The sequence below is a fragment of the Hippoglossus hippoglossus genome, chromosome 10 (assembly GCF_009819705.1).
Source record: "Hippoglossus hippoglossus isolate fHipHip1 chromosome 10, fHipHip1.pri, whole genome shotgun sequence".
NCBI classification, from domain to species: Eukaryota; Metazoa; Chordata; class Actinopteri; order Pleuronectiformes; family Pleuronectidae; genus Hippoglossus; species Hippoglossus hippoglossus.
In genome coordinates, this window is record NC_047160.1 from 12,861,136 (window position 1) to 12,877,323 (window position 16,188).

The 16,188-nt window shown below is 43.4% G+C and overlaps 1 protein-coding gene across 5 annotated transcripts; it reads right to left on the reverse strand.

The window, feature by feature from the left end:
• Nucleotides 1–1,676: 1,676 nt before the first annotated feature.
• Nucleotides 1,677–16,153, reverse strand: ctbp1 (C-terminal binding protein 1). Of its 5 annotated transcripts, none has more exons than XM_034597954.1 (11): nucleotides 15,712–16,153; nucleotides 14,607–14,655; nucleotides 14,179–14,319; nucleotides 10,787–10,941; nucleotides 8,409–8,553; nucleotides 8,103–8,309; nucleotides 7,612–7,826; nucleotides 6,728–6,858; nucleotides 6,497–6,624; nucleotides 5,697–5,814; nucleotides 1,677–5,561 (listed from the first exon to the last, which is right to left on the reverse strand). In XM_034597954.1, exons 3-11 carry the CDS (start codon nucleotides 14,237–14,239, stop codon nucleotides 5,375–5,377), a joined length of 1,347 nt encoding a protein of 448 aa, XP_034453845.1. In that variant the 5' UTR covers nucleotides 14,240–14,319; nucleotides 14,607–14,655; nucleotides 15,712–16,153; the 3' UTR covers nucleotides 1,677–5,374. The 5 variants fall into 5 exon arrangements, with proteins under 5 accessions (XP_034453845.1, XP_034453848.1, XP_034453846.1 ...); XM_034597957.1 differs by lacking the exon at nucleotides 15,712–16,153 and adding an exon at nucleotides 15,405–15,621; XM_034597955.1 differs by lacking the exon at nucleotides 15,712–16,153 and adding an exon at nucleotides 15,373–15,589.
• Nucleotides 16,154–16,188: the final 35 nt, after the last annotated feature.

Below are 16,188 nucleotides of genomic sequence, written 5' to 3' on the forward strand. Positions count from 1 at the left end.
CACGATGTAGCACATTCCAGAATCGGTCCTGGGCAGAAATGGGCCGAAATGCGTTTGAAGTGCGTGTGAATCAGGTTTGTTAAATACCGCACACATCCTGGGCCTCCTTCAACTCCACACAGTTCTACACACGCTGTTATGTAATACTGAACGTGGACTGTCCCTCACTTTGAAACAGGCTAGAACACCATGGAGCAGCATGTTTGGTGATTTGTTCTTTTGTGGACGGATCTCTCCGTCTTTTTAGTCCTGACAGTGGTCTCTAGACTCAAATGCAACTACTGATGGTCTCCAGAGGATGAACCCTCTGATATATATAATTACTTGACTCTTGCACACAATAAACTTGAATACTTGTGGTTTAGAGAAAATGACTCAAATAACAATTTGATCCATTGTCCATTGTCATGAAATTTGTCAAAATTTTATTCTTTTCTCCGTTTGTAACGCCATCCTCAGCTCTACGTTGTGTTGCTGCCAGTCGCTGTTGAAATGGTTCATATATGGAAGATGCCAGGAAGGGGTTAACTCAGTGCTTGCTTGAACCAATAAATCTGCTCAACATTAGCATGTTAGCATTCGCTTTGTATGTTGGCATGCTAATGTTTGCTTTCACTCAATGGCGGATCGAGATTTGCTAGCTTGTTTGTCTTGTTAGGTAAATACATGGTATTAAAAGCCCAGTAAAAGTCCTGTAACTGTTAACAGGGAATTTTGATTTACTATTAAACCGTCCGTAAGAAAGAAGCAAGTTAAATGTGAACATGAATCACTCATACAGACAAACTGCCTCACATGATGTCACTTGAGTTGGCGCTGAAGAGTTTCAAACCTCTCTAACACGCTCCCCATCTCTGCTCGAGGCCGGAGGCTCGACACTACATCAGCCACAACGAGCATAAATACACTCGAACCTCAGACTGAGCTGCTCGTGGTTGAGTTGCATTGTGGGTACAGTGAGTATCAGGTTTAAACATGAAAGAATATGTGGAATTAAAAAAAAAGACAATATCCCTAGTGCAGCTGCATCAATTTTGCTCATTTTAATTGTCCGTAATGGGTCCAACAATGGAGAGTGATGCTTAATGACATTAGTGGAAGTTACAGGACTGAAAAGAATCAGTTGTTGCACAATCTGAACATCCGTGACGGACGGACCTGAGGGTCCCAGCCTTCAGCCAGGGCTGCACCAGCTCGATCCAGTGAGTGGACCTCAGCCCCTTCACTCCATTTTAAGAGCAGACTCCTGGTTCCACGCATGTGGAAGCAATTTTGGGGCTGATAATACTCCACCCTCCCCTGCCCTGTGGGTGTACACAGAAACCCTCTTTCCCGCACTCCCCACCTCGTCCTCCCACTTGTAAAGCTGTGCCTGTTCTGGCACAGCACAACCCCCCCTGCTTTATAAGAGAGCTGACAATCTGTGGTAGAAAACTATTTAGTTAATGGCAAAAGCAGAGTAAACATAGCTCATGTCCTCAAGCTGCTGAGTGCAGTCACTGGGAACTACATAATGACAACTGGCATTAATTGTGATTAAGTCGCTGACCACTATAATCAAGCACAGATATTTCTTCAAATGAAATGAGCAAAGGCAGATTTCACAACACAAAAAGGATTCTTAGCACCAGGAGAGAGAGAGAGAGTGATATCTGAAAAGTTAAAAACAGCAAATGTTTAATTTTTTAGATTTTATTAAAATACGGTGTGGAGTTTACCATCGGAAGTTACCATCACAAACATGATTGTTTCTAATAAAAAAGTAAACAAAACAAAAATAAAGCTTAAGAGCCTAGTTACAGGAGACATTTTTTCATTGTTTGTTTTTTCTTTTTGCAGTCTGGTGAAAGAAAAAAAAAAGAAAAATCACAATGAGAGTGAGTGGAAAAAATGTTCACATGTTGTAAAAATACATTTCCCAATTTTAACATTACACACAGTCACTTTCAAACATTCATTCATTCATTCCTTGTTAGATGGTTAGATGTCAGTGCTAAAAGAAAGCAAAACAGAAAAAGAAGTTCAGACCTGTGCACGAAGGGGGATTGAGAGGGTGAGGAGTTTCCAAAAAATCCAAAAAAAAGGGGAAAAAAACGCAGGAGGCTGTTCTACATTCTGAGGGCAGAAAACTTGGGATGAGGGACACGAGACAGAGGGCGACTGCTGGAGGATATGTGTGCATTTGAACCCTGAGAGAAATAGTGACCGATTCTCACCGGAATTTTCTGTTTTTTTTTTTCCTTTTCCTTTCTTTATTTTCTTTGAAAGACCACACCAGTGTCCGCGATGCCCTCCCACTATGGCAGCACTGTGAAAGACACTTAAAGTGCCACAGAGAGGTGGTGGTGTGTGTGTGTGAGTAGGGAGGGGCATTCTCACACCCAAGAGTGAAATATCAGCTGTGGCTTTGTGAGCATACACACTGTGCTTATCTTTTAGCCTGTGCATGTACACTACCGGGCTGACTTAACTATTAAAAGCTCAGAGACAAAAAAAATGATAATAATAAACCTGAATGCACATTAAGAATTCACACTGGAGTTATGATCCGAAAATGGTCAAAACAAGGCTTAATGTGGTTCATTACTAAAGAGAAATGCAAGGTGCTGCGGATTTAGGCCTGTCGGGGTCTGAAGAGCTTTTTGCGGAGTGGCCGTGATCGTGGCCCGTACTTTGTGACTGGGTGCGTCTCCTGACTTCCCCTGCTGTGGTCAACTGTATTAAGGCAGTGAGTGGTTCCATGGCGACTTTCTATAACAGCTACTTTAACAGGGAGAGAATAAGTAAGGCCCAGAGGATATCACTTGGAAAGGACAGTTGGGATAAGACAAATTATATATATATATTCTTTTTTTAAATCACCAGGAGAGGGATCTCTTGTTTTCTCTGAAATGTCTCAGTACAACATGTAGAACACAGACAGCATATTCATAAAAACAAAATCCTACAATAAAAACAGAATGGTTTTCATAACAGTGCACTGCTGAACTGAAAAAAATATATATATAATCATCATCAACAGCAAAATTTAAGATTACTATAATGCTCATAATCCAAACTATGGGGGTTATCTTTTTTTTAAAAATATATACTCATCACATGACAGAGGAGCCTAGCATCTCAGGACAAGGACATGCTCCATGTCTCTCAGACTCTGAGGGAAAAACTGTACATCACTGGAAACTGACACGACAAAAATGGCAACTCGAGTTGAGAACACTCTGAAGGGGGAGAAGGCCGGGGAGCAGAGGGGAAACAGCATGATGACACCAATTTTTTAAGCCAATAGGATTTCCCCGAAAAAAAATGACCTCACATGCACTAAAGATAGAGCAGCTCGACAATAAAGAGGGGGGGGGGGGGGGGGTAAAAAAAACAAAACAGCATCTACAACTACTGTTCTAATAAGAACTAGCAGACCATGGTGACCGCCTTTTGTTTTTTTCTTTTTCCTCATTTTTCATTTGCCAGTAAGTTGGAGGTTGAAACACAGCAACTACAGTCTGAAGTCTAATGATGGGAAAGCGTTGTGCTGAATTTTCCACAATGAGGAAATAAAGCTAAAGGGAAATAGACACACACTGGTTTTGAAGCCTGAGTATTCAGTGACCTATAGCGAACCTACAAGAGTTTGTCAATTCATTTCACGGGGCAATGTTTTTTATTTATTGTATCATTACTGCTACAATTTCACAACCCTTCTGGTGAAGAACAATAAAGAAGTATCTAGAAAATCTGTACAAAAAAATAAAAGGGTATGCACAGTACATTCAATATCTGTTACTGAGGTACTAGAAAGGTGTTCCCTTGACACCAGGGCAACAGCGTTAAAGAGTTACTCCTAGGGACTTTTCCTTTGGAAAGACAACAGCTTGTTATCATAGCAGGGTGAGGGAACATACAAACACTCACACAAAACCACCGGCAGGCACGCAAACACACGCACACACATGCGCGCACGCCACTGTCATCAGTAAAGCCAGCATGCAAGAAACGCTGTCCCCTTGCTCTAACAGGGAATCTAATCTCGACTGTCCCCTCCCGCTTAAAGGAATTGGTGGATGCATACTGGTTGATGAGCAGATGTGTGGGGTCGGTGATGACACTGGGAGAAGAGTGGAGGGTGGGTGAGGGATTGCAGAGTGGTGGAGGTGGTGGGGTGCAGTGAGATCTTAAAGAATAAGGCGGTAGTCGATCCCTGGTCACCCATCCTGTGTTCTGAATGTCGGCAGTGTGTGATCATCACTAAAGCTAACTCGTAACTGTCCATCTGTCTGTTTGGGATTAGCTCTGAGCGGTTAGACAGTGCCCTCTGCTGGTGAGGCCCCTGCCATGATTCCGTTTTTTGCAGCAAGAAAAAACTGCTGCATTTGATACTACGTGTGAACCATGTGTACAGACCCAGCACGCAGCTGTGGCTGCTGACATGAGATAGAAATTCATGCCTAGGTGCTGTTTGATATGAGTCTTTCAGCCATTGTGTCAAGACAGAGCAATCCGTGGGGGACAAAACCTGTAAACACAGGGCTTGAACAAGAAAACTGAGACAAATGATCTTGTATCTCACTACATCAAGGCTGTTAACTAAACACCATGAGCTGAGCAGATAAAACACTTTAAAGGTCTGGGAGCGCTCTGCACTCACAGCGTTATAAATCCCCCTGCTGACCAAGCCAACGACAGTACCAGGGGAAGAACTCAGGGCATAACTGGGCTAAGGGGTGGCTTGATGCCTGATGGGGAGAGACAGGATGTACTGGTTGGGATTCTGTCTGATTTACTTAAGTACAAATTTTCCCCCAAGAAACGCAGAGGAGGAGAGAGAAAAAAGAAAAGAAGAAAGTGAGAGCAGTAACATGAGCCATTAATGTACAAAGGGGGGGCTTCAAACTTTCTGCCTCTGCCTCTACTGGTCAGAGAGGGACTGGAGACTGTAAAAGCCTCATGTCAGAAATGCTTTTTTTTTTGTTTTTTTTGTTTTTTTTTTAACGAACAAAAACATTAACACCTAGAACCACAACAGAACAACTTTTCATTAAAACAACAGCCAACTAACGAAATAATCCAATCCTTGAATCCTTGAGAACAGAGTTATTGCTGACGTTGTGAGGAGGTGATGGTGGGTCAGTGGATGACATGAGGACTTGGATGGAGGGATGTGTGTGTGTTCTGGAGGGATGTGAGTGGGATGCGGGTAGCTGGGGATGGGTCACTCCTGGGCTGGTTATGTGATCTGAGAAACAAGACTGTGTTGATCCACGTCAGGTCAAAATGGTGCTGCCCGATGTATCCGAGGGTCGTGGGCTGTGTCTGATGTTGGGGGGTGGGGGTGGTTTCCAGAGGTGACGGAATGTGCTGGCGGTGGCAGGAGGGGCTATTGGTCAGAGGGGATGTCTCTGTCGGCTTCGGCCTTGGTAGGCTGCCCCGGGGAGGGGGCATGAGGAGGGTGAGAAACAGGGGCGATGCCATGCGGCAGGGTTCCTGAAACCAGGCTTTCGACCCCTGTGCCAGCTCCAGGGAGACCCCCTGCTGCTGCAACATTGATCAGACCTGGAGGAAATCTGAAACACAGACAGAGAAGCCAAAGAATTATATGACCGCTGATTCTTACTCCTTCCAGACTCATGTCCAACCTCATAACCTTTGTCTGGTGTCTAATCCCAGTTTCACTCATCTTCTACATCCACTCCACTCACCTGTAAGTGGCTCCATTAAGCTCTGGGTGGACAGTGGCTGCCTCCATACTCGGCCACTGAGAGGCTGCCATCAGGTATTCCTTATTCACACAGTTCTTCAGACTGTCAGGGATGCGCCCTGGAGCAGGAGCAACAGACCATTACTACCTCATAGAACTGGAGAACAACATGCCACTGACAGCATCCTACTGGGGACAAACTGACCCATTTCTAGTTTAACAGTATTTGCAAATATAAAATTATTTGAAAAAAATAAAAAAAGAAGTCATAACACACACACACTTGAAATTCTATTGTTAATGGTAGATGAAGATTTGATATTCTTTGTATGATAAGTGAATATTTTTGAGATGTAAAATTGCTTTGAAACTCATATCACTATATTGTATCCTTTAATGTGTATCAATTTATACAAGAGTTTATGTAAAGATTAGTCAGTGTGAACATACAAAACTTGTTCATCTAAATATCTTCAAAGCCTCTACTCTCCATACAGTCATTTTTCTTTAATGGCTCTTGCCACCAAAACAGGGTTTCTAGACCCAGTTATCAGGTCCATGTTGATCTTGCTAATATCTGTATTGTTGAGAAGAACTACAACACACTGAGACCATACAACCTATACATGTCGCCAAATGATTTCTCTTAAAAAACTAATTTTGAAAACCCAACAGAAGTAGTGTTAAATGAAAGTTGGCTTCGATAGCATTATTAAATTGACCTCAACACTGACACTAATCAGTTCCTTTCAGTGAATCAATAGGCTTTCTTCCGTTCAGTGAAAAGCATGTGCGCTTTACCAGTGATGGCGCGCCGAACTTCCCTGGCTGCCTCCTCGCGAGCCTCCACAGAGGCCTGCTCGCTGTACCAGGATGTGTGCGGGGTACAGATCAGGTTGGGGGCATCCTTCAGAGGCCCTGTTGAAAAACTGTTAAGGGGAAAGGCTGTTACAGAGGAGTGCTGAGGTTGTGTTATCATGCACGACAGTGATCATACGTGGTGCCGGTGTGGCCCTAGTAAAGCATGGCTACCTGAAGGGTTCTGTCTCGTGGACATCCAGAGCGGCCCCTCGTATCCGGCCCTCTTTCAGGGCCTGCGTCAGTGCTTTCTCGTCAACCAGACCGCCTCTTGACGTGTTCACCAGGAAGGCTCCCTGACGCATCTGCGGCAAAATAGTCAACAAAGCTTGTAATTGATTATCAATGTTGGGCTCTACACCAGTAGCCGAGGCTTATGCCAGTTGTTTTCTTCCGGAAGGGAGTCATGTGATAGCAGGCTGACGAATCAGTGAAGGCCAAGTCGTGACAGAAAAAAAAACAATCAGCAAGAGGCTGAGTGTCTACGTCATCGTTTCCCAGCATCTCAGTTTCTGCTCGTCCAGACTAAAACGCTGCTCTAGGGTTTTCAAAGTAAAGCCGTGCCAGCAGCGTTTCCAAACTTTTAGAAGCTATGAAAATCGGAAGAAGTATGGACGCCAGATCTTTTTGTAGCAGAGTTGATGTGTTTTCATAAGTAAACATGGTAGTACTTGCTGATGCCAGCGAAATGGTCACATGATATTTATATTATTTCTTATATGTATTCCACCGCTAATGCAGCTAAACCTCTGAGTGAGCAAACACGAAGCAAGAAGAAAGTCAGAATCGGATTTACGATTTGATCAATTTAAAAATGATTGATGTGGGTGAGTATCAATTAGGGACTTCTGATACAGATTAGATGCATTTGATAAAACTGAACACTAACACTCATGCAACACAACATTCAGACACATCTGATGATAATGTTCAGCCTTAGTTATTATCATTGACAGTTTTTCAACCAAGAAATCATAAGTTCACTAATAGGCGCAGGCTGGAAAAACACCTCCTTGTCATAAAGAGGAGAAATATAGAGTTTTTTGTATTCTACTCACCTGTTTGATGGTGAAGTCATTAATGAGGTGGTGGTTGTGCTCGTTGAGGCTGCAGTGCAGAGATACACAGTCCGAGTGGATGAGCAGGTCCTGCAGGGTGGCCATGCGTTGCAGGCCTAGTGAACGCTCCACGCCATCAGGCAGGTAGGGGTCATAGAATATGACGCCAAAGCCAAAGGCCTTGGCCCGCAGAGCCACTGCTTGGCCAACGCGCCCTGCAAGACAAAAAGACACAGTAAGGTTATTAACAGCCACTGTGGTGCCCTTGTTGGAACCAAAATAGAAATCAAAAATACCAAACAGCTCCCACAGCATACTGTTTGTCTGACCATCAACTGTCAGCTTGGATTAAACTGATCCACTGAAGAGCTTCAGCACAAAATGTTCGATCATAACTCAACAAAGACTAACGCAATCTCAAATCAAAGGCAACATATCTGGCAATAATACTCCAACTAATCTAGCCACGTTTGTCCACGCTCTTTACTCACCCAAGCCAATAATGCCCAATGTCTCTCCCCGGATACGAGCAGCTCCACCAGCCACCTCCCTGATCTGCTCCACACTAGAGGCACGGGTTCCCTCCCTGAGGGCCTGGTGCATCCAGGTGACTCGCCTGTACAAGTTAAGGATCAGACATAGTGAAGTATCGGCCGTCTCCTCCACTGAGGAAGCTGGCACGTTGCAGACAGCAATGCCTGCAAGGAAAGGTGAAAAGATGAGAATCAAATATAACAGAACCGGTCATATTAGGAATACATTGAACTACTTAGTGTGTTGTCCTGATGTGAGCTCACCTAGCTCAGCAGCTGCTTTGATGTCAACGTTGTCGAAGCCTGAGCCGATCCTGACAATTACACGTAGGCCTTTAAACTTTTCCAAATCATCTCTGGAGAGAGTGATGGTATGGTACAGCAGAGCGGCCACTGCCTCATTTAGCACCTATAGAAGACAAATGCATTGTGAGTGATTTAAATCTTCATCACAGTAAAAGTGCGCTTCACATAGATTGGCTTAATATTAGTCATTTATTATCGAACTGCTGGTGAAGACTGATCTGCTTGACTGAATGAAGTAAGCAAATATTTTGAGTGAAGTGCAGATATTATCATGATTACTATTATGATTACTATTATGACTACTGTCATAGCCCAGGTGGCACTGTTCCGATATCAGCATCAGAGAAGCCTCTGGTTCTGCAGAAAATGCTGGATCGGGCAACGACAAGGACACAAATCTATGATCCGATCCCATGTCTAGTGTAATAGTTTATCATTAGTAGCATCACTTCTTCTTCTGCGCTCCACTACAGCAGTTGTGCTGCCACTGGCAAGTACCGTTTTTAGAGAGGTGAAGAAGTAATTTCTAGTAGAGTAACATTAGCCCAAGCTAGCTAACATATCAGTAATTTGGCAATATTTTACACTGTAAGTAAAACGATGACAGGTACAATATGGTAGACTTTCGTTTCAAGGGATGTTGTGTTTTCATAGATTGATTTATTTATGTTCTATTTTAGTCATGTCAAACTAGATAAATGATGTTCTCTGACATTTATTCTCTCTATATATATATATATATATATATATATATATATATATATATATATTCAAATTATTTAACCTGAGCCATGCCATACAAAAATTATAGAAATGAACACTTTCATACAGGGTTACTAGCATGCCGCTAAATATGTTATACAAGTGGTTTGTTTCTATAAATTAGGGGTGCAACCACTAATCGATTTTATCGATTGTAAAAATAGTTTGCAACAAATTTAGTAATCGATTCCCCGGGTCCGTTATAATGCACACACTGTGGCAGCGTCTCCTGAGGTGGGGGAAGTAAACCAGCCAATCCCGTGCTTGTTTCACTCACGTGATGTCTCCTCTCTGGACTAAATATTTGAAAACATCTCTCTCGAAACAGCAGAGACAAGTCATCTCAAGTATGGGAACACTTTCCAATAAAGCCTTCAGAGATCGTAGCTGCAAACTGTGTAAAGGTGACTTCACATGGAACAGCAGCAGAACGTCACTGTGGTGTGAACCTGAAGAGAAGACGTGTTGGAGCCATTCTTCTTCTGAATTTACTGGATGACCGTATATGACCATAGGTTCATACCACAGGGATGTTGTGTTGCTGTGTCTTGTGAAATCAGCTTTGCACAAGTTTTCTTTGAGGTTTAAACATAAAATGTTCACACACTTTTAACAACTATTGCTTCCCCAACTCAACGAGGAGGAAGAGGGAGCAGCGGTGGTCGAGAGACCTGAAGAGAGGGTGCGCCAATAGCGAACACAAAGCAGTGAAACAAAAACACAAACCATAATTTTTTGATTGTTTCTCAGCGGTTATGTTCTAAAGCACAAAAACAACCTGATGGGAGAGTTTTCATTGCTAAGTTTTACATAAACACAAACATGAATTCAGCCCATTGCAGCTTGTCTGCTGTGAGAGACAGACACACAACCAGTCACACTGACAGCTCAGCCATTTTAACTTTTCTTAACCAAGTTCGACTATCCAGAATTTATAACAACAATATCAACAGCATCGTTTTGAATAAAAATGATTTGAATGTAAGATACATACATCATTCTGACTTGTATCTCATTATAGATACCTACAATTCAGTTGAATTATTATATAATATTAATATTTTTTATTCCAGTTTTAGACATCTACAACACCATACTAATTAGTTCAAGCTTAATTTGAGGCATCTTAAATTGAGGCGAATTAAAGATATCTTGAACTTGAATTGTGACGAGTCAGGATTAAATTGTAGATATCCGAATCTTAAATTATCATCATAATTTAGTTGCATGTCTATAATACATATGAAAACAGCACTGTACAAGAAAATGAAGTTGCTTTTTCGAATAGACTGCTGGAAAGGGTCAAATGTAGTTTTGTCTTTTTATCCAATTAATAATCGATTTATAGAAAAAAGCGACAGAATAATCGAATGTCAAAATAATCATTTGTTGCAGCCCTACTATAAATAGACTGGTATCAGATCTGTACTCCGTACCGGTCAATACACACAAATCCAGGTTCAGAATCTATGTCAGTATGTCAAAATGTCTAACTACAAGAAGGAATCTCTGTGTTTGGTCCTCATGGACTGTGATTGTAAGTGTGGGTAAGTGTTCAGGTGCCTCTTCTCTACCTTCTCATGAATCTCTTGTGTGGACTGGGCATCGCAGAAGGCCACTGTGGCCACATCTTTGAGGATGGGCATTTCCACAGTGCAGTCACGTCCGTCCAGCAGGGCTACCAGGGGCCGTGGGTGCATTGGCCCGTTCAGGATAGGGGGTCGGATACCTGAGTCCAGAGGGGAAAAAAACAGTGTGTCGTTGTTGCATGTGAGCATTAAACATAAGTGGATTAATATTTCCTGACAATTGCAAATCCAAGACAAAAACTGCTTAAAAATATAGGAACCTAAAGCGCAGCACAGACAAATGAACACTTAAAACCTGTCTGTGAGGGATCATCCTTACTGCAGTTACACAGTTAGCTGATGACACCTGGTGTATACAGCAACAGCCATTTGTAATTCAGAACCATTTAATTAAGCTAGAGGTTAGTGACTCGACAGTCTGCATTTTCCATGTATGGACTACACCACGTGATGCAAGTCATCATACCCTCACACCAAACCCCCCTTCACACATGACTACAGTTAATGGGGCTAACTGCCACACTTTTTTAGACAATAACTCAGACTTTTATGGCTGTCTTTTTTCCCTCCAACGCATTCACCTCCAGCAGCTGCATAAGGAAACTACCAAGATGTGTGTTGTATATGCGCGTGTTCCCACTGAAGCGATATGTTCTTTGGTTACAAAAGTAATGTGTAACTAAATCTGTGATGGGGCAAGGAAGGTGTCCGGCATCCTGGCCTATTTGTTGTTGAAATGCAGCTCTGTTTAGGAATGTGTGGAACCAATATGCACTGTCAAGTCTTCACCAATCCATCACAGTTCTCCTGAGTCTCCACATAAAGTGAACGTTAGATTCGGGTTAATGAGGCAAAGATCTTTTGATACAAGTTTTTACTCTGGGAACTTGACCGGCCTACTGTACGAGCAGAGCACACACACATAGGGAGGGGGGGGGGGAGCTTGGACGGGAGAGGTGATGGAGTGTGGCGGCTGGGGGAGGGGTGGAGAAAACTGTAGGGTCTTGGAAAGGAGGTGGTGGGGGTTCATGGTGGGGTCTGAGTCATGACCTAAATTCTGTCTGGAAGAGTCCCTCCTTCCCATTTTTCTGATCCTCCACCTTTCTTCAAACACAAACAGATCACACTGATAACAAAATCTGCACATTTGGCTCAAGGGCATTATTGCCATTTACCATTTTGCCAACAAAAGAAATGATGCAAATGAATACAAATCAATGTCAGATCTCTGCCAAAACAGTTTTATATACTGGGATATTTAAAAATTAATCAACACTAATCATTATATTAGTGTTGCCTTTCACACTTCTCCCATTCTCTCTCTCTTCCTTCTCAGCAGATCTTGGCATGGACCAACCCCACACATGCACCAGTACACACTATCTTGTCCCTGCTGCGTGACAGGTGTGTGTTATGTCTCCGGGGTGGGGGAGTGTGTCTTGCTGGAACATTTCCATGGGCAGTGGGTAATGGTGAGACTGCAGAGGAGGGAAAGGAGCTGGTAGCTTTGGGTGGAAAACAAATATTTGCGAACACTTCCCCTGACGTCGGCGCATTTCCCAACGCATGCATTAAATGCACATGGGCAAACACAGAAAAACAGTCCGTCTGATACACGTATTTAAACGTACAATCGACAGCCGGCGGTTTAGCATCACATTCACTGCAAATGGCTAAAGATTGCTAGCAGGCTTACTGCAACATGCCGAAAGCACAAAGAGACGCAGAGTATGTAGAAAAACCCAAAGGGGTTCATCACAAAGACCCTCTCTGAAAAAGGACTTATGGAAATATACAAGTAGGCCTACACACAGAGTAATTTGAGTAAAGGACACTGGCATAACCAGGGCCTACAAAGCACAAGCATGGCGGCACACACAATACAATTCATTCAGTGATTCATTCATTCTCCCCCCTCCTCCCTTTCTTTCCCCTCACTCCCTCCTCCTCTTCTCTCTCCCTCTGGCCACAGTTGGAGGAATAAGAGGTGTGGGGGGAGGGGCAGCGAACGATGATAATGCAGCAAGCAGCAGTACTCCACCCAGAAGCAGCTACACACACACACACACACACACACACACACACACACTTGGTTATTCAGTTCCTTCTTTAACGCTGCTACAAGACCAATACGCGCCGAGCGTAAAAGAGAAACTGCCCGCACACAGCTGCACCACACCCAAATCTTAGATTCCCCCTCTACAGCGCACAAATTCAAAAACACATGCCAGAATAGAAAACACATGAGCACCGGGCCTAACCTTGCATTATGAAGTCTGCCAGCCTGTCTTCCTCTCTCTCTCTCTCTCTCTCGCCTTGCGCTCCCTCTACCGCTTTTTTTCACCCCTCTCTCTCTGTCAGCCTGCTCTTGGCTGGCTGGATCCCAGCTGTCATCCACGCCCAGCCCCTCCCCCACGAGCAGCCTCCAATCACATGCAGTTCCACAGACGGCCAGCCAACCAGCACTAACCTTATTAGCATAGCCGAGGCTGACGCCGAGGTCGGTTTGGGCTGTTGTCGTTTTTTAAAGAGACAGCTGGGCCGTTTCCCTGCCCCACGACCCTTCACCTTGTCCTCTCACCCGTCTCCCGAGACGCTCCCAGACTGTTCCCTCCATTTTAGTGCACCATTATGTCTGATCTGTCTTTTCTACCCTCTACTCCAGCTCAAAATAATGTCTCTCTAAGAAATCTTGAGTGTACCTGCCAAGATTGCATTTGCTGTTGTTGGCAAAATTAAGTTTACTTGTTATCTTCACAATGAGAGATGTTGAAGATGTGAATGTTCAAATTGAACATTCCCTGCATGCAAATTGAACTAAAATTTTAAAAAAAATAATAAATCTTCTCCAATCTCAAACATGCTGAGAGGAAGTAGGAAATACATAGCTGCATTGAAACCAGTCACTACACGTGACATAATGTAAAGAAAACCACAGACACGTGTATTCACCAGTAGCATTTCATGAGCAAAAACATTAGTATTATCAAATGTTCCTAGGGGACTGGGATAATATGTTAACAGCAACAATCAAAGAGCAGAACTATATTAAAAATCATCCCATTAGAATCTGGCAGAAACTTTAATAATCTTTCAAGTTTAAATAAGTCAAATCTGTCGTTGCCATGATCTGCCAAATAGTTGGCAAAGTTACATGCTCGAATGTAGATCTGCAAAAATCCAGTAGCTTTCCTATGTGGACAAAATGCATGCATATTTTGCAATCAGGTTTAAAAGATTATCTTCCATTTGTACAGGACCTTACAATTTGACTTATAAGAGTATGGATAGCCTTTATACAATAAAACTATCATACTTCACATCAAAGTAACAAACTACACTTTTTACTTCATTCAAGGGTATTTAAGAAATCTCACCCTCACAAATGCGGTCAAGTCTCTGCCGCTTGACCTGTTTGTGTTTGTCCATCAGCGCCATAGACAACGCAGTCCGAACCTGGGACAGAGAACTGATCCAAGTGCGATGGGGCCCCTCGAGTGACGACCGCTTAGATTCACCTGCACACAAATGGGATAAGTCAGGAAAGAAAAAAAAGAAAACTGAACTGAATGACTTCTGTTGAATTAGGAGCTGTGGTGAAAAAAAATACAATTAGACCCATAAACAGAATTAAGGGTGTTAAATATTAACATGGACTTTTTGCGGTTTACCCGGGACAAATAGATGTGGTTGGTTTTAGGTGTAATATATATTTCCAAATTCCAGGCTGAACATGAACCATTGATCCCCCCCTAAAACTAATTTGAGATAATTAAATTCAGATATTTGTGACAGGGACACTCACCTTTAGATTAATCTTCCTTGTGCCGGTCAGGTTGACAACTTAGTTTACACTGTAAGCAGAGAAAAAGTAGACATGTGATAATGTCATGAAGTTTGTATCACTGCAGGTGGTCTTTCAGCGGCACGTTAACTCCATGTTAGCGCATCTGACAACGATTTCAAACACGATGTCGTTAAAATGTGAAAAGTCACTGGAGCTCCTCACTAGTTCAAAGTGACCTGACGCCTTGTTACTTTAATGTTGTTTTCTATTTAGCATGCTATATGTGGTTGGCCATTATTGTTTTTTGTTTACCTTTGCAGTCTACGTCGCGTTAGCTCGTTAGCTTGGAAGAAGCACACACACACTTAAAGTTGAGTACGAGTTTGTTTCGGACGACAACTTCGCGGTGGAAACATCTCAGAGCCCCTCGCTAAGCCCACCTACCGTTAACTAACTAGCCTGAGGTGCTAGCTAGCCCTTTTCTCAGCTACCGAGAATAGCCGGGACTCTTGCAATGAATGGCGGACAGTTATCTCCTCAATTCAAACACTTCTTAAGTAGTTCACGCCAGTTAGCACATTCAACACACTTAATCCGCTCGCTCCGGTGTAGAGATTTAGATAATGCTAGCTGTTCAATCGCGATTCGGGCTAATGCTAACTAAGTACATAGCACGACGATAGCTAGCCGATGTTGGCTAGCTATCCCAAACACAAACATTTAAGGACTTTAAGTAGCTCGCATTTGGACGGAGGCGCTAATTATTACCAGCCCTCGCACATACACAGTAGTCGGCGTTGATTGACTGCCACTAACTTGCGAGGTGTGTCAAAATGGACCATCCGCACAGCTACACATATCAGGCGTTTGCAGTGCTGCTAACGCTAGCTAGCCAGCGCCGTTAAGTAACGTGCCGCCGTGTGTGTGGGGAGATGCGGGCGGAGGGGGAGCCCATTCCGTCCGATTTGTTATCAGCGAGTGGCGCTACAACGTGAAATATCTGATCCGGAGCGTGTTTGGATTAATTCAGCGGGGGGCGGCGGATCGCCCGCGTGGCTGCATCCGAACGGCGCCGCTTTGAAAGCCAGTGAGCGAAACATGCGAGAAATAGTCGATTATTTACCCCGAATCAACTCTTTCAAGAGTGCCGAGACAGTGTGCGTGCGTCGGTGGTGTTCCCCTTCTCCCGATCGCCATGAAATTAGACAAAAGAGGAAGTGGCTCGTCGGTGGTGGTGGTGGGGGGGCAGGCGGCCTGTGAAAGAGCATCGCTGACCTGGAAGGAGCGCCCTCATCTCCCACGGCGGAACGGTTCTCTCGATCCGACGTGCAACTTTACCGACCAAACTTTTTAAAAACCCCGCATGTGCGATCATCAAAAACTTTTCCGCCAGCGAACTTTAACTTTACCCTCTATTCACCTTATCCAGTATCCAACTATTTAACAGCATTCCTCTGTTGCAGACAGATATAACTCCGCTTAATAAGCAGGTGTGAGATACTCATTTTATATTAAACATAAAATCTACACATAAAAAGTTGCACTTTAAGTCAGAACGGACTGAATATTATCTAATTTGGCCCAGTACAGCACTGGAATC

What these genes read in the sequence shown, in the direction of transcription:
- ctbp1 (XM_034597954.1), bottom strand. Translation starts at nt 14,239, where the DNA reads ATGGCGCTGATGGACAAACACAAACAGGTCAAGCGGCAGAGACTTGAC. An exon ending in CACAAGAGATTCATGAGAAG is followed by an intron (nt 8,554 to 10,786) that starts GTAGAGAAGAGG and finishes TGTCTTCTATAG; the next exon opens with GTGCTAAATGAGGCAGTGGC. An exon ending in CTTAATGGAGCCACTTACAG is followed by an intron (nt 5,562 to 5,696) that starts GTGAGTGGAGTG and finishes TCTGTGTTTCAG; the next exon opens with ATTTCCTCCAGGTCTGATCA.